Source organism: Microcaecilia unicolor, chromosome 7 (genome assembly GCF_901765095.1).
Source record: "Microcaecilia unicolor chromosome 7, aMicUni1.1, whole genome shotgun sequence".
NCBI classification, from domain to species: Eukaryota; Metazoa; Chordata; class Amphibia; order Gymnophiona; family Siphonopidae; genus Microcaecilia; species Microcaecilia unicolor.
In genome coordinates, this window is record NC_044037.1 from 289501122 (window position 1) to 289523107 (window position 21986).

At 45.4% G+C, this 21986-nt stretch overlaps 1 protein-coding gene across 2 annotated transcripts in view; it reads right to left on the reverse strand.

The window, feature by feature from the left end:
* Positions 1 to 21986, reverse strand: part of LOC115474038 (ras-related protein M-Ras) — a 115964-nt gene that overhangs the window by 36454 nt on the left and 57524 nt on the right. Inside the window, exon 2 of one of the 2 annotated variants that reach the window (XM_030209323.1) lies at positions 4188 to 4398. The exons of the other annotated variant lie outside the window; for it this stretch is intronic. Coding sequence (XP_030065183.1) covers positions 4188 to 4380 — 193 coding nt within the window. The 5' untranslated portion in view covers positions 4381 to 4398. The remainder of the gene's footprint in view (positions 1 to 4187; positions 4399 to 21986) is intronic. 2 annotated transcript variants of the gene reach the window in all.

A 21986-nucleotide genomic window follows, 5' to 3' on the forward strand; every position in this document is an offset into this window, starting at 1 on the left:
TGGACCTCCTGCATGGGCGTAGCTACTGGGGGCCAAAGGGTCTGCCCCCCCCCCCCCCGCAAATTTCATCCATGCTCCTGGTTTGGCTGGCGGGGGTGCTCGCTGCCTGCCCCCTGCTCTTCTTTCTTCTTGCGCCTCTTGTGCACGCTGACGCTTGGAGGTCTCCGGCGCAGCCGCGTTCCCTGCCTGCCCCCTGCTCTTTTTTCTTCTTGCTCCTCTTGTGCACGCTGACGCTCGGCGGTCTCCGGCGCAGCCGCGTTCACTGCCTGCCCTCTGCTCTTTTTTCTTCTTGCTCCTCCTGTGCACGCTGACGTGCAGGGGGCAGGCAGCGAACACGGGTGCACCAGAGACGCGCTGAAGAAGGCTTCAGCTTGCGGGTGTTGGGGACCCCCGCCAGCAAAGGTATTTGTTTGTGGGGGGGGGGGGGGGCGAGGAGCGGCACTCAAAATGTGCCCCCCACCTCAGGCTCTTCTGGCCCCCTCCCACCGTGAGGTCTGGCTACGCCCCTGACCTCCTGTAAGCCACATCAGCTCAGCCAGCAGCAGAACACTGCAGGCATTGTTTCAACTGGTGAACTCCTTTCATTTGTTTAAATTACGGGGCCCATGAGAAACAAATATTGTCCGACACACGAAGCTGTACAATGACAAACTTGTGTTGCATAAAGAACAAACAGCTCCATTCTCCAAAATGATTCCTACAAAACCACAGCTAACAGACTTTGTATTTGCAAAACTATCCTCTGGAATTATTTTTAGGGCGACTGCCCTGCTCTCTGTCTCAGGACCCTGGTCACAGTGATGTTCCATCTCCAGGGTCTCTTAACCTTCGAGAACAAGGTGAGCCCCATGGCTGCGACAAGAAAGATGAAGTCAGGGACTGGCGAGATCCAGGAAAACAGCATGCAGCTGGAACCATTAATGGCACAACACAGGAAATGAAATGCTGGAGTGAAAGATGGGGGGAGGGTAAGCGGCACCAATTAGGAATGTGGGAAATACAAAAAGCTTCATGTCAAATGCAGGTCCCAGACATATCAGTCCACGGCAGGACATACTACATAGGAAAACTGTATCCTGAAACCCCACTGCCTTATGACTGCTGAATTTCTGTGACTCAGTGTGGTCTTACATAGGTTTTAATTGAGGAAGGATGTGGGTGAGGTATTATCTCAGATCTCTTAGCTTTTCTTACACTGCAAAACATATTGTGCTTTTGAAGAAAATAAAGCCTCTCTTGGTGATAGCACAGATGATTGGACATGCAGAGTCTTACAACTGTAGAACCCAAAATACTGGGCAGCAGTGGCGTTCCTACCCTCGACAGCACCCGGGGCGGATCGCCGATGCGCCCCTCCCTCCGCGAAATGACACCTCCCCCGGTGCACGCCGCTGGGGGGGGGGGTGCCGCAGTGCGCGCCTGTCTGCTCCCAGTTCGCTATGCTCACTAAATTCTCTCGTTCGCTGCAGCTCCCTCCCTCTGCCCCAGAACAGGAAGTAACCTGGAGGGAGCTGCAGCGAATGAGAGAATTTAGCGAGCGTAGCGAACTGAGAGCAGACAGGCGCGTGCTGCGGCACCCCCCCCCCCCGCGGACCGCCCCCACCCCCTTGGTACGCCACTGCTGGGCAGAAACAGCTGTGGTGGCCCAAGAATAAAGGGATATAGGAGGAGATTCTATACATGGCACCTAAAAAAAATAAAAAAAAATTGGCGATGAAATCAGTGCTAAACGTATTCTATAATCGGCACCTACAATACGCTTAGTTGATATCTCAGCACCTAAAACTTTACGCATCCATATACACCAACGAAAATGTGGCGTAAATCCTGGTGCGCAGATTTACGTTCACTGGGCCATATAACTAAGCGCGCAAATTTCAGAACAACCACTGTCATGACTCTTGGAGCTTGGTAATTAGAAGCCCCAATATCATGGAGTATAACCCTGGCACAGAAGTCTCTATTATTGAATAAATCACAGATAATTTACTCACAGCTAGATGTTCAAAGATGCTGATTCAGGATACAGAGACTTCTTAATCTGGTGGCTGTGGGAGGTGGAGATCTGAGGAGAGGTAGTTGTGTTGCAGGGGGGGAGAAAGGTAGTTAACAGGTAGAAATAGTCCAAAGCTAGGTGAATGGAATGTGCAATATCTCATGAGATATCTTCAGAACAACCACGAAATGCCCATTTCTCCACCCATAACCACGCCCTTTTTTGCCTGTACGCGTTAGAAGTTCGGCGCACTTTGTTACAGAATATGCTTAGTGAGTAGTGCATGTAAATTCTAATCAGTGCCAATTAGTGCTCATTATTGCTTGTTAAGAGCTGTTATCAACGCCGATTAACTTAAGCCAATTAAGTTACGCGTGTTGTTCTAGAATTGGCGTGGATCTCTAGGCATAGGGTTACCATATGTCCGGATTTACCCGGACATGTCCTCTTTTTGAGGACATGTCCGGGCAACCAGGCGGGTTTTGCCAGCCTGCCCGTTTGTCCAGAAATCCGGTCAAATGGGCAGATTGCTAGCCTCCCCTCCTCTTACTTACTTACTACTGCCCTGGTGGTCTAGTGACCTCTTCCGCCTTTGGGGCAGGAAAGAGCCCCCTCTTTCCTGCCCTGCATGGATCCTTCCTGTTGCTGATCTTGGCGCGGATTCAAAATGGCCGCTGAGAGTTGAAGTGACCTCGCGAGACTTCAATTCTCAGTGGCCATTTTTGAATCGGCACCAAGATCAGCAACAGGAAGGATACATACAGGGCAGCGCTCCGGGCAGGAAAGAGGGGGCTCTTTCCTGCCTCGAAGATAAAATTAGACAGCACTTCTAATGCAGATAATGACAACGATGATATTATTTGCTATATGGAAGTCGTTTCAGATATTCCCTTGATCAAAACCTGCAAACCTAGTCAAAAAGACGCCAGTAATATTGCAACCTGGTCTGATTGAAATTAACTTTTTATAAGATTGAACAACAGGTGGCCGGTTCAAATCCCGCTGCTGCTCCTTGTGATCTTGGGCAAATCACCTAACCCTCCATTGCCTCAGGTACAAACTTAGATTGTGAGCCCTCCTGGGACAGAGAAATATCCAGAGTACCTGAATGTAACTCACCTTGAGCTACTGCTGAAAAAGGTGTGAGCAAAATCCAAATAAATAAATAATTTCAGAATCTACATGGAATGTTTCTACTATTTGAGATTCTACATGGAATGTTGCCTGCGCGGTCGCATTGCTGATCTGCAAGGGCAGGCTTCTACATGGAATGTTGCTAGTGGAGGAGTAGCCTAGTGGTTAGTGCAGTGGAACATGGAACGTTGCTACTACTAGAGATTCCGTTGTACTACTAGAGATTCCGTTGCTACTATTTGAGATTCTACATGGAATGTTGCTGAGTGGAGGAGTGGCCTAGTGGTTAGAGCACAGGTCTTGCAATCCAGAGGTGGCCCGTTCAAATCCCGCTGCTGCTCCTTGTGATCTTGGGCAAGTCACTTAACCCTCCATTGCCTCAGGTACAAACTTAGATTGTGAGCCCTCCTGGGACAGAGAAATATCCAGTGTACATGAATGTAACTCACCTTGAGCTACTACTGAAAAAGGTGTGAGCAAAATCCAAATTATTTGAGATTCTGTTCCTACTATCTGAGATTCTACATGGAATGTTGCCACTATTCAAAATTCTATATGGAATGTTGATATTATCTGAGATTCTACATGGAATGTTGCTAGTGGAGGAGTGGCCTAGTGGTTAGAGCACCGGTCTTGAAATCCAGAGGTGGTTGGTTCAAATCCCACTGCTGCTCCTTGTGATCTTGGGAAAATTACAACCTTCCATTGCCTCAGGTACAAACTTAGATTGTGAGCCCTCCTGGGACAGAGAAGTATCCAGTGTACCTGAATGTAACTCACCTTGAGCTACTACTGAAAAAAGGTGTGAGCAAAATGGAAATAAAAAAAACAAAATAAAAAAGATGCTGTGCTGGATTAATGACTCTCAAGTGCACTCGCATGAGTGACAGTCATAATTTTACTAAAAACAAAGTAACATGCAGTAACAAAGAAAAGCAGAGAGACGCAAGCCTTGACCCTAGCAGGCCTTTAAAAAGATACAAAAAGGTGCGGAATGCAGAAAGTGGGGATTAACTGAAAAGAAAAAAAAAAAGTCTCAGGATCCGAGACCGCTTACCATCAAAAATTGCCCATTGCCCGTCTACTTCGGCATGCTTCAAATAGGAGTCTTCAATGGTTGGGTCATAGTCTGGCACAAAGATCTTCTGGAAAAACTGAATGGTGAGTGCACTCTTCCCCACACCACCATCACCAACCACTACAAGCTTATACGTTGGGAGATTTTCACTCAGAACGGCGCTTGTAGCCATGTTTCCAGTATCTCAGATCTAGAGGGGGAAAAACAGGATTTATTGTAACCTAAAATGCATGAAACTCTGGTGTGGTCTTTGGCTTAAAGCAGTGTAAGTCAGGAGAAGCCCTTCCATGTATGCTCTAATCTCTTTTACAAGCAGCATTATTACCTAGGATCACTTAGGGGAGGGACTCTCAACCCAGTCCTCAGGATACAGCAAGCCAGTCAGGTTTTCAGGATACCCGCAAATGAATATGCATGAGATAAGATTTGCAAACAGTGGAAGCAGTGCATGCAAACTTCTTAAGCATATTCACTGTGGACATCTTGAAAACCAGACTGGCTTGGTGTGTCTTGAGGACTGGGTTGAGAACCCTTGAATTTGGGCGACTGTTTTCTACAGTTCCATGTCAACTGGGAGGGGGGGGGGGGAGAAACCACGGCCAGTTCTGTTTTTATCTTGCATCACATCAAAGAACAGCAACCCTTCAAGTCACACAAACAAGTCAAACAGTGCGAAGGTGACAAATGATTGAACAGCAGACGATGTCCAAAATATTGTAGCTTTATTACAACATCCCGAGACGCGACATGAGTCGTGTTTCGGCCACAAGAGGCTTTCCTCAGGAGTCTTCTGTTGGATGTATAGGATTCTTAGCTAGCCTCTATAAAATACACGTGATGTCTAATACCTTGCTCACTCCAGTGAGTTCAAGCATTCCCGATTTTCCGTGAGAAGCGAGCAGCAAGGTATTAGACACCACGTGTATTTTATAGAGGCTAGCTAAGAATCCTATACATCCAATAAAAAGACTCCAGAGGAAGGCCTCTTGTGGCCGAAACATGACTCGTGTTGAGTCTCGGATGTTGTACTAAAGCTACAATACTTTGGACATCGTCTGCTGTTCAATCATTGGTCACCCTCGCTATGTTTGACTTGTTTATCTTGCTTCATGCACGGCCAGTTCCGTTTCTTTTTCCTTAGGCAAAGCAAATAAGAAATCAAGACTACATTGCTGTACATGCTGGACCAGTTCAGCTTGTTCCTACTGATTTGGAGCTATATAGCCATCTTCTAGTCTTTTGGCTCCGTTATGTAGTTGGTTACATTAACACGAAGACCAAAATGTCATCAAATACAACCTTCATCTAACAGCTTACAACTGAGTAATATCCATCATAACATTTTTGCTTTCCTCTCTTCTTCAGAAGCTTTCACTGAGTAGAGGTGCCAAAAATGTGCTTTTAAGCCTCCTACAAAGGCATGCACGCACATCTACATTGAGAGTACTAAATTCGAGTCCTGGTCATGCATTGCTCTGCAGGTTTAGGAAAAAGGAAGCAAGAAATGGATTGCGTGTCTTAGAATGGTGATTTTCAGGAGTACATGGACCCAATCTGACCTTGAACTCTAGAAACAGAAGCCACAGCAGGCGTTCTCTCCCAGAGGTCTACTTGTAGAGATACCAGAAGAATGACTCAGGTCTGAAATGCGACTTAATCTAATAATTTTTCTTATTATCAGAAAAGTTAAAAAAACAAGATTGTAGTTACTCGGCTGTCCATCTATAGGGTCAACAGCTGTTGCATCATGGATAGAAATTCCATATGAGAAGGGAAAAAAGAGAAAGGAGATGGGATTTGATATACTGCCCTTTTGTTACAATCAAAGCAGTTTACATGTTACAGACAGGTACTTATTTTGTACCTGGGGCAATGGAGGGTTAAGTGACTTGCCCGGAGTCACAAGGAGCTGCAGAGAGAATCGAGCCCAGTTACTCCAGTTCGCAGGCCACTGCACTAACCATTAGGCTACTCCTTCACTACATGGAGCAGCTGGTCCAGGAGCTGACAGGGGGAGCTATTTTAGATTAGGTGCAAGAGATAACCATGTTGGGGCTACTTGACAAGAGCGCTCATATAATGATCAAATTTGACTTAATGACTGAAGGGAGGACACTGAAGAAATCTACAGCACTAGCATTTAACTTTTGAAAAGGAAGCCCTGTTTACTAAGCTGCAGGGGCGTGGCCAGACCTCACAGTCGGAGGGGGCCAGAGCCCGAGGTTGGGGGCATACTTTGAATGCCGCCCCGCCACCTCACCTCCTTGCCACTTCCCCTCACCGCATCGTTGCTCCCCGCGCAAAAACAAGTACCTTTGCTGGTGGGGGTCTCCAATCCCCACCAGCCGAAGCCTTCTTTAGCGCTGGTCTCCGGTGCAGCCACGCTCGCTGCCCTGATGCTAGCGTCAGCTTGCACAGGAGGAGCAAGAAGAAAGAAGAGCAGGGCAGCGAATGCGGCTAAACCAGAGACCAGCACTGAAGAAGGCTTTGGCTCTCTCGCCAGCCAAACCAGGAGCTTGGATGAAATTTGCAGGGGCCCAGGCCCCCGTGGCCCCACATAGCTACGCCCCTGCTAAGCCATGCTGTAGGCGCACTAACTTTTTAGTGCGTGCTAAGAATTAGTGCGTGCTAATGCTAGACACTCCCATAGGAATATATGGGTCTCTCTAGCATTAGCAGGCACAGCTTAGTAAATGGGGCCCAAAAGAAAATAAAAACAAAAATTAAAAGGTGCATCTGAAAAACTAAGAATTCAAAACTCTGCTGCACGACTAATATTCCACCAGTGTCGTTATGCTCATATTAGCCCTGTCCTCAAGTCACTTCACTGGCTTCCTATCCGTTTCCACATACAGTTCAAACTCCTCTTATTGACCTATAAGTGCATTCACTCTGCAGCTCCTCAGTACCTCTCCACTCTCATCTCTCCCTACATTCCTCCCCGGGAACTCCGTTCACTGGGTAAATCTCTCTTATCTGCACCCTTCTCCTCCACTGCTAACTCCAGACTCCGTTCCTTTTATCTTGCTGCACCATATGCCTGGAATAGACTTCCTGAGCCGGTAGGTCAAGCTCCATCTCTGGCCGCCTTCAAATCTAAGCTAAAAGCTCACCTTTTTGATGCTGCTTTTAACTCCTAACCCTTATTTCACTTGTTCAGAACCCTTATTTTATCATCCTCACTTTAATATTCCCTTATCTCTTGTTTGTCCTGTTTGTCTGTCCTAATTAGATTGTAAGCTCTGTCGAGCAGGGACTGTCTCTTCATGTCCAAGTGTACAGTGCTGCATACGTCTAGTAGTGCTATTGAAATGATAAGTAGTAGTAGTAGTAGTAACTCCTAACCCTTACTCAATTGTTCAGTACTCATGTTTTATCATTCCCACCTTAGTAATTCCCTTATCCCTTATTTGCCTTGTTTGTCTGTCCTAATTAGATTGTAAGCTCTGTCAAGCAGGACTGTCACTTTACTGGCTTCCTATCCATTTCCTTATACAGTTCAAACTCCTCTTATTGACCTATAAGTGCATTCATTCTGCAGCTCTTCAGTATCTCTCCACTCTCATCTCTCCCTACATTCCTCCCCGGGAACTCCGTTCACTGGGCAAATCTCTCTTATCTGCACCCTTCTCCTCCACTGCTAACTCCAGACTCCGTTCCTTTTATCTTGCTGAACCATATGCCTGGAATACACTTCCTGAGCCGGTACGTCAAGCTCCATCTCTGGCCATCTTCAAATCTAAGCTAAAAGCCCACCTTTTTGATGCTGCTTTTAACTCCTAACCCTTATTCACTTGTTCAGAACCCTTATTTTATCATCCTCACTTTAATATTCCCTTATCTCTTGTTTGTCCTGTTTATCTGTCCTAATTAGATTGTAAGCTCTGTCGAGCAGGAACTGTCTCTTCGTGTTCAAGTGTACAGCGCTGCGTACGTCTAGTAGCGCTATAGAAATGATTAGTAGTAGTCTTTGGGATTCTGGAATCTTGCTACTCTTTGGGATTCCAGAATCTTGTTATTCTTTGGGATTCCAGAATCTTGCTACTCTTTGTCCTTATCCCTTATTTGTCCTGTTTATCTGTCCTAATTAAATTGTAAGCTCTGTCGAGCAGGAACTGTCTCTTCATGTTCAAGTGTACAGCACTGCTTACGTCTAGTAGCGCTATAGAAATGATAAGTAGTAGTAGTAGTAAATCAGACATGGCCATGGTTTAAAAATAGCACCTTGGAAGCTCAAACCAGATATATTCCCCTTACTAAAAAAGTAAAAGGCAGAAGGAAGGACAAACATCCAGCCTGGTTAAAAAGGGAAGCAGGAACATCTTTTTAAAAAAATAGCATCCAAATAAAGAACAGCATAAGCACCGGTAAATTAGATGCAAAGCACTGATAAGGAAGGCAGTAAGAGAATTTGAAAAGAATCCTGCTGGAGAAACCAACACTCCTACCAAAAACCTTTGCAAGTCTATTTGAAGCAAAGCCACCTACATCTAATTTTTAATTTCTCATAAACCGCCTGCAAGCTTGAAAGCTATTGATAAATGTGATTCTGGAAAGGGGAATGAGCGAGGTTATCACATTTGCAGATGACACCAAATTTTAGGTTGTATGTAAATTGTGAGAAACTGCAGGAAGACCAGGCATTGAAATGGCAGATGAGATCCTGCGCAATGGTGGAAAATGGGCACAAGATTCTGTATAGCTGGTATTACACGCCCAGTTGCCTGGTTAAAATGTTCAAATCGGGCTCGGCCCTGTGCTGGCGGGAATGCGGGATGGAGGGAGACATGCATCGTGTGTGGTGGTCGTGTGCTCATGCACACCAGTTCTGGGAGAGTATTTTTTTTTTTTTTTGTTACATTTGTACCCCGCGCTTTCCCACTCATGGCAGGCTCAATGCGGCAGGCAATGGAGGGTTAAGTGACTTGCCCAGAGTCACAAGGAGCTGCCTGTGCCTGAAGTGGGAATCAAACTCAGTTCCCCAGGACCAAAGTCCACCACCCTAACCACTAGGCCACTCTTCCACTGTTGCTACTATTTGAGATTCTACATGGAATGTTGCTACTATTGGAGATTCTACATGGAATGTTGCTATTCCACTAGCGAGAATCTGGGAGAATTACCGATGTCCGGAAGTATAGACTGTTGTGAAGGGAAGATGGGCAAGTGTTAACCCGAGTCCCTGATGAAAATGTTGAAACCCGCGGTGTCGGGCGTTATCTAGGGAAAGCCAAAGAGGACTCCAACAGTATAAGACACGGAGAGGAACTTAAGATAAGTCCTTTATATAGTTTTTTATTTAGAGCACTTGTAGCTGCGAGCACATGTAGCTTAGAGCACTTTTTGTAGTATGTGTGTTTGCAACAGCACTATAAAATAGTTACCTAAGGGATGAGGAGACGCTATGCCACTAGGCTATAAACCATTTATGAATGTGCCGTTAGTGGTGTCTTCTGAGGATTCCCAAACATATTCTAGAACATATTCATGTAGTTGAATCTTTAGACGTTTGGGTTCAGGTTATTTTAAAACTATAGAGATCTTTTAGATCTAATAGAAAATATAGAAGAAATTCCTATAGGTACATGGGGTGCATACCATCAGTTCTTTTTCTTTGGTTTGGTGTTAAGGCTATTCCACTAGCAACATTCCATGTAGACGGCTGCGCAGGCTTCTGTTTCTGTGAGTCTGACGTCCTGCGCGGCCACATTGGTGATCTGCAAGGGCCGACCTAGTGGAATAGCAACATTCCATGTAGAATCTATAGAAATCAAACAGAATAAAACATGGAAAAGAAAATAAGATGATACCTTTTTTATTGGACATAACTTAATACATTTCTTGATTAGCTTTCGAAGGTTGCCCTTCTTCATCAGATCGGAAATAAGCAAATGTGCTAGCTGACAGTGTATATAAGTGAAAACATTCAAGCATTACTATGACAGTCTGACAGGGTGGGAGGATGGGGGTGGGTCGGAGGTATGCATGGGGCCATCAAAGCATATCATTGATATTCTAACAGGATGGGTGTGGATAGGTGAGGGGTGGGGTGATCAACAGAGACATAGCTTTATGGTTTATTTTTAAAAAAATTTTTATTATTTTTTTAATTGAATTTACTTTATACAACTCAAAAGAGATAATGAAATACATATAGCAATTACAATTTCCCTTATACAAACTAATGCCTTAATAGAGACATGATTAAAGAAAAAAATATATTATATTACTTCGACCAAAAGAAATTATAGTAATATGATCCAAGAGAAAGAAAATTACATTTAACAATCAAGGAAGAAAAAATAATTAATACTGCTCCCCAGCGTTTCCTGTCAAGCCTATCTTATGCAGTGTGCGTCTGTGATTCAACTATTACCACTGCTTCCTCTCTATGTAATAAAAACTCCTCCAGTTGTTTTGGCTCAAAAAATTGGAAAATGATTAGATTGATATAATATACAACAAATACAGGGAAATTTCAAAACAAAATTAGCTCCAAGAGCCAGAGTCCTCGCCCGAAGGGCCAGGAATGCCCTGCGCCTCTTCTGAGTTTCCTTAGAGAGATCAGGGTAGACTCTAATTTTAGAGCCAAAAAATAAGGAGTCCAAATGTCTAAAGGAAAGTTTCAACACTGCGTTCCTGTCCATTTCAAAGGCAAAGGTTACCACCACTGTAGATTTTTTGAGTAATTACTTCCAACGATGACTCTAGGAACTCTGTCAAGTTCATACCCTCTCCTGTTTGAGCAGGCAAAGTATCTCCATCTCTCTTTTTATTAAACTGCAAATATTGTGCTCGCACTATAGGAGGAAGAGATTCACTTGCCATTCCCAGTGTTTCCACCAGATATATTTCTTCACCATCTATATATATAAAAGGCAACCCCAACGTTCTGAAGCCTCCACGGAAGTTGAGGCGCCCGAGATATCCGGTGTGCCCTGGAGTGTCTGCACCGCCCTCGCGTCAAAACGTCATGACGTCCAGGGCGGAGCTATTGACACTCGAGGGCCGAAACGGCCCACAGCGAACAAGGCAAGTAGCTTCGAGGGACGGAGGGAGGGGGCCCCTTGCTAGCGCCCGTTTCATTCCGCTCAGAAACGGACATTTTTTCCTAGTTTCAACAGAAGATATTAATGGGGAACGTGGAAAATTAATTAACCTTAAGTTTAACTTTCTTACTTGATTTTCCAGGTATTCTAAACGACGGAACGTATAGTTCCGATCTCTTATTGAAGTTTGACTTAAGGTTTCTAAAGTTTGTAACTTTGTGCCCATTTGATTTAATTGGGAAACTTGTTGAGTGAGACTATGAAAGAACAGCTTCCGAAAGAACTTTTATTTCAAGAGCATTCTTTTCAATTATTGTTGATAGAGAGGAATGCAGAGAATAAGCTAAGTCCCAGAGAGGGGCATAGTCGAACGAAAACGTCTATCTCCATGGGCGTTTATCTCCGAGAACGGGTCCGTGAAGGGGCGGACTGAACTGTATTTTCGCAAAAAAAATAGACGTCCATGTTTTATTCGACAATTTGTGAGCTGGGCGTTTTTGTTTTTCAGTGATAATGGAAAATGAAAGCGCCCAGCTCAAAAACGAATAAATCCAAGGTATTTGTTCGTGGGAGGGGCCAGGAGTCGTAGTGCACTGGTCCCCCTCGCATGCCAGGACACCAACCGGGCACCTAGGGGGCACTTTTACAAAAACAAAAAAAAAAGGTAAAAGAGCTCCCAGGTGCATAGCACCCTTCCCTTGTGTGTTGAGCCCCCGAAATACCCCTCAAAACCCACTGCCCACAAGTCTACACCATTACTATAGCCCTAAGGGGTGAAGGGGGGCACCTACATGTGGGTACAGTGGGTTTGGGGGGGTTGGACGACTAAGCATTAAGCAGCACAATTGTAACAGGTAGGGGGGGGATGGGCCTGGGTCCACCTGCCTGAAGTCCACTGCACCCCCTAACAACTGCTCCAGGGACCTGCATACTGCTGCCAGGGAGGTGGGTATGACATTTGAGGGTGAAAATAAAAAGTTGTGAAACATCATTTTTTGTGGTGGGAGGGGGTTAGCGACCACTGGGGGAGTCAGGGGAGGTCATCCCCGATTCCCTCCGATGGTCATCTGGTCATTTAGAGCACTTTTTTGGGACCTGTTCGTGTGAAAAAAAGGGTCCAACAAAAGTGTCCTAAATGTTCGCTAAAAACGCCTTTATTTTTTCGATTATCGCCCTAATGCGTACATCTCTCCTCGGCCGATAACCACGCCCCAGTTCCACCTTCGCCACACCTCTGACTCGCCCCCATCAACTTTGTCCGCATCTGCGACGGAGTGCAGTTGAAAACGTCGAAAATCGGCTTTCGATTATACCGATTTATTCGTTTTTGTGAGATAAACGTCTATCTCCCGATTTGGGTCGAAATCTAGGCGTTTTTCTCTTTCGATTATAAGGTGGAGAGTGATTCATTCGTCACCACTGCAGGTCTCTCCATAGCACCCACAGAAAACACAGGAGGTGGGGCAGTCAGAATTTGGTTCAATGTACTTACAATTTGTGGTGGCAAAATTTGAGAAGGCAATTGTTCCGACATTGACACTGTTCTGAATGCTCCCTGTAGAGCGGGCTGGTTCCCTCCCTGTGCTTCGGCAATGCCCTGTGGGCTCCGTGCTACAGGACCTCTCTCCGTTCGACTTCCTCCTGGTTGCGGGGGGGGGCAGTGCGCTGCACGGGGCTTAGGGAAACCCCGTTACTACTGCTGTCTAACGCCTCCGCGTTAGCTCCGATAGAAGGAGATGAAGTCTGCCTGGGGGTGGAGATCAGCCCGAACTGTTCCAGCGTCGTCTGTCGTGGAGGAATCGGCCCAGTGCTGGTTGAGGGAATTTCCCGCACTTTACCTCTCCGCTTCCCCATTTTCGGAGGGCCCACGGAGAACCTCGCAGCCAAAATTAAGGAAGAGTTCAAGGTGCGTCCAAAGCAGTATACACCTACGCAGCCATCTTGGATCAGCTTTATAATGGGCTAGGAACCCGAGATCCTTGTTAAGTCCTTTCTGTTGGGTGTTAAAATATTCAATCATTCTGACTTCAAAGGTCTTACGTTCTTGTATGGTTTTAAAGTTACCTTTCAGTATTCTCACTGTGAAGTCACTGGTACAGTGTCCTGGTCCTGTAAAATGCTGACCAACAGGCGTGGGAACCCTACTGGCACCAATATTGTTCATGTAATGTCTATGTAAATTGAATCTTGTCTTAAGCATCTGGCCTGTTTCTCCAATATAGCATCCTTCCTTACATTTTTTACACTGAATGATATATACCACATTGGAAGATGAGCAAGTGAAAGATCCCTTTATGTTGAATATCTTTCCTTTGTGGTTGAATGTGGGGTCCTGTGAAATATTTTGGCATAGTTTGCAACTGGATAAATTACAGGGAAGTGTGCCCTTCTGTTCCTTTTCAGTCTGTGATGGAAGTTTACTTCTGATTAGCTTGTGTTTTAAGTTGGGTGGTTGTCGGAAGGCCAGTACTGGTGGGGATGGTTATGAAAAAAGCACAAATAAAAAAAAAAAATGGCAGATGAGATTGAATGTGCACAAGTGCAAAGCAATGCACAAAGGGAAGAATAGCCCAAATTAAAGCTACATGAAGCTACATTCCACATTAGGAGTCACCGTCCAGGAAACGGATTTAAGTGTCATTGTGACTAATACGTTGAAAACTTCTGCTCAGAATGTGGTGGCAGCCAAAAAAAGTAACAATCGTGAATTCTTAGGAATAGAGAGTAAAACAAAGAAAAGCATAATGCCGCTATATCGCTCCATGATGCGATCACACCTAGAGCATCGTGCGCAATTCTAAGTACCTAAGTATTGCCATACTGGGACAGACCGAAGGTCCATCAAGCCCAGCACCCTGCTTCCAATAGTGGCCTATTCAGGTTACAAGTGCCTCGCAAGATCCCAAAACAGTACAATACATTTTATGCTGCTTACCCTAGAAATATAACAAAATATTTAAACACACATGAATACAAGTGTATTGCTTCTTCAGCTTATTGAGAGTGGAGTAGTCTCATATATAACACACGATAAAGATTATTTGATTTTTCACCCAATGACTGGGTGTATTATCTGTGTGTATTGTCTAATCATTGACTTAACCTCCACCACCTCTCAGTAATGCTGCAGTTGCACTTGAGACAGTTACTTGAACTGGTGACTCCCCCTTGAAAAAGTAGCCACGAAACGGGGACCTGTCGGGGTTTTAAGAGCACCAACTTGTTCAAGCTAAGTGCTGCATAAAATTAGATGATAGCATATTGATAAACAGAAATATATTTTCATATATAAGATTAGCAAAGGGTGGTGGAGGTTAAGTCAATGATTAGACAATACACACAGATAATACACCCAGTCATTGGGTGAAAAATCAAATAATCTTTATCGTGTGTTATATATGAGACTACTCCACTCTCAATAAGCTGAAGAAGCAATACACTTGTATTCATGTGTGTTTAAATATTTTGTTATATTTTGATGCTCGACAGAGCACAGGCACAATTGTTTGTTTTACCCTAGAAATAAGCAGTGGATTTTCCCCAAGTCTATTTTAATAATGGCTTATGGACTTTTCTTTTAGGAAGCTATCCCAACCTTTTTAAAACCCCACCAACTGCTTTTAGTACATTCTCTGGCAACGAATTCCAGAGTTTAATTAAACGCTGAGTGAAGAAATATTTTCTCCGATTCGTTTTAAATGTACTACTTTCTAGCTTCATTGCGTGCCCCCTAGTCCTAGTATTTTTGGAAAAAGAGTAAACAAGCGATTCACATATACCCGTTTCACTCATTATTTTATAGACTTCTATCATATCTCCCCTCAGCCGTCTTTTCTCCATGCTGAAGAGCCCTAGCCACTTTAGCCTTTCTTCATAGGGAAGTTGTCCCATCCCCTTTATCATTTCTGTCGCTCTTCTCTGTACCTTTTCTAATTTCACTATATCTTTTTTAAGGTGCGGTGACCAGAAGTCTACTGCACTTAACTGTAGTTGACGCATCTCAAAAAAAGATGCAGTGGTATTAAAAAAGGTACAGAGACCAAAATGATGAGAGTCATTCCATCCCCTTTATATGTGAAAAAGCTGAAGAGGTTAAGGGCTTTTAAGCTTGGAGAAGAGTTGGTTGAGGGGAGATGATATACCGTATTTTTCGGACTATAAGACGCACCGGACCATAAGACGCACCTAGGTTTTAGAGGAGGGAAATAGGAAAATTTTTTTTTCCTTTTTCCCTCCTCTAAAACCTAGGTGGTCCGGTGCGTCTTTTCCGAGTTTTGGACCTCCGTCCCGTACTTACACGATTCTATGTTCCCTGGTGGTCTAGTGACGTCGGGGCAGGAAAGAGCCCCCTCTTTCCTGCCCATCGCGCTGCTCTCCTTGCTCCTCAATGCTTTCTGACGGTCTCGGCGAGATTCAAAATGGCCGCCGAGAATCTCGGCGGCCATTTTGAATCTCGCCGAGACCGTCAGAAAGCATTGAGGAGCACGGAGAGCAGCGCGATGGGCAGGAAAGAGGGGGCTCTTTCCTGCCCCGACGTCACTAGACCACCAGGGAACATGGAATCGTGTAAGTACGGGACGGAGGTCCAAAACGCTACCTTCGGACTATAAGACGCACCCCCCATTTTCCTCCCAAATTTTGGGGGAAAAAAGTGCGTCTTATAGTCCGAAAAATACGGTAGTTCTATAAAATCTTGCATGGGGTTAAACAGGTAAACACAAATCCATTGTTTACTCTTTCCAAAAATAAAAAGAGCCTAGGAGACACCATGAGGTTACAAAGTAGTACAGTTAAAATAGAAGGGAGAAAAAGAATATTTCCATTCAATACATAGTTAAGGTTTGGACCTTGTTGCCAGCGAATGTGGTAAAAGCAGTTAGCATAGCAGGGTTTTAACAAGTTTGGACAAATTCCTGGAGAAAAATTCTATAGACTGTTAGTACAGTAGACCAGAGAAAAGCTACTGTTTACCCACAGTAAATGATTGCAGTTAAAGACTTGGGAGTAAAAGCAGTTAGCATAGCAGAGTTTTAACAAGTTTGGACAAATTCCTGGAGAAAAATTCTATAGACTGTTACTACAGTAGACCAGAGAAAAGCTACTGTTTACCCACAGTAAATGATTGCAGTTAAAGACTTGGGAGTAAAAGCAGTTAGCATAGCAGAGTTTTAACAAGTTTGGACAAATTCCTGGAGAAAAATTCTATAGACTGTTAGTACAGTAGACCAGAGAAAAGCTACTGTTTACCCACAGTAAATGATTGCAGTTAAAGACTTGGGAGTAAAAGCAGTTAGCATAGCAGAGTTTTAACAAGTTTGGACAAATTCCTGGAGAAAAATTCTATAGACTGTTAGTACAGTAGACCAGAGAAAAGCTACTGTTTACCCACAGTAAATGATTGCAGTTAAAGACTTGGGAGTAAAAGCAGTTAGCATAGCAGAGTTTTAACAAGTTTGGACAAATTCCTGGAGAAAAATTCTATAGACTGTTACTACAGTAGACCAGAGAAAAGCTACTGTTTACCCACAGTAAATGATTGCAGTTAAAGACTTGGGAGTAAATAGCATGAAATCTTGCTTCTTTTTGGGATCCTGCTAGGTACTTGTAACCTGGATTGGCCACTGCTGGAAACGGAGTACTAGGCTTGATGGACCTTTGGTCTGTCCCTGTATGGCAATTCTTATACTTTTATGTACCCTGTTGTAAGGAGGAGGGAGGAAAACTGTTCTGTACTCAGCTGGGATGCATGTCAGGTAAGAATACAGCAAGAAAGGCAGTGATGCGGCCTGTAGATGGAACACACAAGTCGGAGAACAATATCTAAGCCACAAACTTTAATGAATCTTCAAATAAGTGTTTGAGCTTGCTTGCGTGTTTTTATCGTTCCGGTAAGGGTCTACACAGCATTGATCGAAGTTTGTGGTTTAGAGTTCTGCGAGGAGTTATCCATTAGAAATGCTGTTCTGCATTATAATATCCTAATCGCAAAATCAGTGTAGGAAGCCTTGTACACCCAAGACTACCATTTGACCCCCGAAGCAGCCAACATGCCGAAACACAGGCCATGTTGGATCTCAATGAAAGTTGATTCCTTGAACGTTAGTCACTCCCTTGTGTGTTACTTCACTGCCTTTCTGTGCACATTTTTCTTGTGTTGCCGTTTCCTTCAGGTGGGAATATTTATTTATACAAACATTTTTAATCTACCTACAACTAGGCGGAGTACAAGAAAAACGTACATAATCATACAGTACACAAAGCCGATGAGCACATAATAATAATATTTATTCTTATATTCTGCATATTTCAAATGAAATTAGTTCAACACGGATTACAATGAATAAGATACTGGAAAATCCCGGGAATACAAAAAAAAGAAAAAAAGAGAGAAGTATCTAAAAAATAGATATTACTACATTTATCTTGTGTTCAATATACAAGGTATACAATAATCATACAAATCTTTCAAAATTAACTATATCAGCACAATTTTTGCTGTAAAACACATCTTTCAAATAAGACTGTTTTTAAAATATTTTGTAATCGTGATCAACCATAAATTGCAACAAAGATTTCCTAAGTACATTACAGGACTACACTAGATATAGCTCAAAACTAATATAATTTAAGCACCGATTAATCCAAATTCAAGAATTAGGGTAATTTCCAACTGAAAGATACGGGTTAAGTTTAATGAATAAAATAATCCAATTTTTTGTTCAAACACCCGAGTCAGATTTCCTACATAATTTGGAGATGTGTAAATGCCTTTTACATGACATTTTAGACTGGTACCTGCTTTGGAATAGAATTATACATTGTCAAATTCCATCTTGGAGTAGGCTACTGTTTAGATTACTAGGCTAGCCAACCCTACCGATCCAACGTAAATCCCCGCACCCGGCAAAACAGCAAAACCAATGATCGTACTGGACAACGTACAACCTTTCCTCCTTCCGACCCTCTTGGTGTCTGAAACACACGACCTTTCAACTACAATATAACCTTATATCTGCTCTCTACCGGACTGGGCGAACACCTGTATGGTACTATGTAAGCCACACTGAGCCTGCAAATAGGTGGAAAAATGTGGGGTACAAATGCAACAAACAAACAAACAAATACATAAATAAATAAATGTGTAGTTGCTTGAAAAGAGAAAGAGGTATCAAACAGGTGAGAATGCCTCATCTCCTTAAGGTTGGGAAAAAGCAAAAGGATTAAGCTGTCTTAATACCCACGGTCTCGCAGAAGATATAAATGTAAACAAAGGATATATGTAAGATGGGGCCAACCCACTGAAAATTTTGAACAAAGTACAATTTAAAAAAAAACAAACAAACTTGAAAACCACTCTTGCCTCATCAGAAGCCAATAGAGGCGTAAATAAGATTGAGAAACATGGTCAAATTTTGAGTGTGAAAAAAACAAAACAAAACAAAACAAAAAATCAGCCTGACTGCTGTATTTTCTAAAGAATACGCTTAGAGCAGTTGATGTAAATCAGATTACAATAGAAGACGAGACTGGACCAAGAGTCTGAAATGAGCAAAGTCAAAATATTTACGAATCCGTCAAAGTTTTCTGAGCAACAAAAAGGGCCTTTTGATAACAGCATTGATTTGAACATCTAGAGATAATGACCGATCAATATAAACCAGTTAATTTTACATGGACCTGCTTGGGTTTAGATGACATGTATGCTTTTAAGTACCAGTATTCTAGTCATTTATAGGTATTCGTGAACACACGCGAGTGTAAGTGACAATTCGGCCACTTGCTATTCCGTAAGTACGTGCCCGTCTTCAATGGGGTGCAATTTACAGGAGGGCTCACACTTATGCATGTAATTCATACAATACTATTAAGTTACGTTTTTTTTTCATCAGATCGTCTTATTTTTATTTACATGATTTGCAGAAATTGATTGAAGCTAAGATTTTTTTGCTTGCTTAGGTTGCAGTGTTCTTTATGTAGGGTTACCGCAAAATTCACCATCTCATTTACAACTAATTCAAAACAGTGCTGCAAGAATAATTCTGTTCAAACAGAAATGTGACTGAATTATTCCATTACTGGTTAAGTCATGATTCGAGGAACGCGAGCCCTTGGGCTGTAGCGAGGTTGGCTCCACCTGTCTTCGCTGACGGCTGCTGACAAAGACACTTGAAAAAAATCTAGGACGCTGTAGTGGGCACTGCAACGAACCCAAGCTAAAAGGATGGAAAGTAGTACGATTCCTTAATTAGGTTGTTTAGATATATGACAGTCAAACAAGTTGCAGGTGAAATCTTGTAATTATGATAACGGTATGCTGTGATGAGCTTCAGGGCGGCACACACCCTTCTTCAGGTTGGCTTGTTGGAGTAGCCTAGTCATTAGTGCAGTGGACTTTGATCCTGGTGAACTGAGTTCAATTTCCACTGCAACTCCTTGTGACTCTGGGCAAGTCACTTAACCCTCCATTGCCCCTGGTACAAAATAAGTACCTGAATTTCTCCGAGGACAAGCAGGCTGCTTGTTCTCACGACTGGGTTGACGTCCGCGGCAGCCCCCACCAACCGGAAAAAGCTTCGCGGGACGGTCGGCACGCAGGGCACGCCCACCGCGCATGCGCGGCCGTCTTCCCGCCCGTGCGCGACCGCTCCCGCCAGTTACTTTTTTTCCGCGACTGAGAGAGTCGTGTTTTTGCAACTCTCTCGTTTCAGCCGCCGGAATTTTCGACCGCGTTTACGCGGGTCGTCGCTCTTGGCCTTTTCGGCCTCTTCTTCTTTCGTTTCGTTTTGTTATCCAAAAAAAAAAAAAAAAAAAAGAATTTTGCGCGTGTGGAGCACGCGCTCCTCCCTTTTCCCTCGCTTTCTAGCGGGGACGCCTCGTTGCGGCCTAGTGGCCGCTCGGTCGGTTTCAATTTTCGTGGTGTGATTTTAGCCACCATTGCCGACTTTGACTTCGCCGACGCGATTTTTCCGTCGATGTCCTCGAAGGTCCCGAGTGGATTTAAAAAGTGTGGTCGCTGCGGCCGGCCGATCTCGCAGACCGACACCCACGCTTGGTGCCTCCAGTGCCTCGGGCCGGAGCACAATCTCAAGTCGTGTGCTTTGTGTCTCGGTCTCCGGAAACGGACTCAGGTTGCGAGGCAAGTTCTGCGGGACCGTCTTTTTGGAACTTGCGCCGGCCCCTCGACGTCGACCTCGACGGCATCGGTATCGAAGGCCGGTTCTTCGGTACCGGTATCGATGCCCGAGACATCGGCACCGATGGCAGCGACCCCAGGAGAACAGGTCCCGTCGGCCCGCCGGTCCGCCGGCGAGAGTGGGGTAGAGAGACCGCGTGGGCAGTCGGCCCCGGTCACTCCCTCAACTCGTGAGCCACGGGACCGAACCCTGTCGGACCCGGTACCTCGAGACCGAGGGGGATCGACCTCCTCCTCCTCCATGCCCTCCGGCACCGGTGACGTGCACCGGAAGAAGGACAAGAAGCGCCGTCACCGGGAGCCCTCGGTGCCTGAAGAGGAGTCGACGCCGAAGCGTCATCACAGAGAGGAGAGATCTCCGTCGGTGGTGGAGGTACCGACGCGTCGGGGTTCCGGCACCTCGGTGCCGTCTCCTGGCCCCCAGCAGCTTCTGGCACCGACACCCTTACCGGCCCCACCGCCTTTCTCGGCAGCGGGCCTGGACGAGTGCCTCAGAGCCATCCTTCCGGGGCTCCTGGAAGGGCTGATGCGCCAGGCTGTGCCGGCGCCGGGGGTGCTTGCGCCCTCGGCGCCGATGACTGTGGCGCCGGCGAGCTCTAGCCCGGCGCCGGGGCAGTCGACACCGCCGCCGCTTGCGGTGCCGGTCTCGACAGCCACGCAGGTGGAGTCCCCGTCGACGTCGATGGAGGGAGCTCCGTCCCCGCCGGCGCGGGAGTCCACCGCTCGACGACACCGAGGCCTCGGTGCCTCGACGTCGAGCCGGGCCCGGTACCGGACTCAGCTACATGAGCTAATGTCCGATACCGAGGATGAGGACTCGTGGGGGGAAGAGGAGGACCCGAGATATTTCTCCTCAGAGGAGTCTACGGGCCTTCCCTCGGACCCCACGCCGTCACCGGAGAGGAAGCTCTCACCTCCTGAGAGTCTCTCCTTTGCCTCCTTTGTGCGGGATATGTCTATAAGCATTCCCTTTCCCGTGGTCTCTGTGGAAGAGCCGAGGGCCGAGATGCTCGAGGTCCTCGACTATCCATCACCACCTAGAGAGTCCTCCACGGTACCGCTGCACAATGTCCTGAAGGAGACGCTGCTCCGGAACTGGGTGCGACCATTAACTAATCCCACCATTCCCAAGAAAGCAGAGTCCCAGTACAGGATCCACTCTGACCCAGAGCTCATGCGGCCCCAGTTGCCCCATGACTCAGCGGTCGTGGATTCTGCTCTCAAGAGGGCACGGAGTTCGAGGGATACCGCCTCGGCGCCCCCGGGGCGGGAGTCTCGCACTCTGGACTCATTTGGGAGGAAGGCCTACCAGTCCTCCATGCTCGTGACCCGCATCCAATCTTACCTGCTCTATATGAGCATCCACATGCGGACCAATGTGCAACAGCTGGCGGACCTGGTCGATAAGCTCCCGCCGGAGCAGTCCAGGCCTTATCAGGAGGTGGTCAGGCAGCTGAAGGCGTGCAGAAAGTTCCTGTCCAGGGGGATTTTTGACACCTGTGACGTGGCATCTCGTGCTGCGGCCCAAGGTATAGT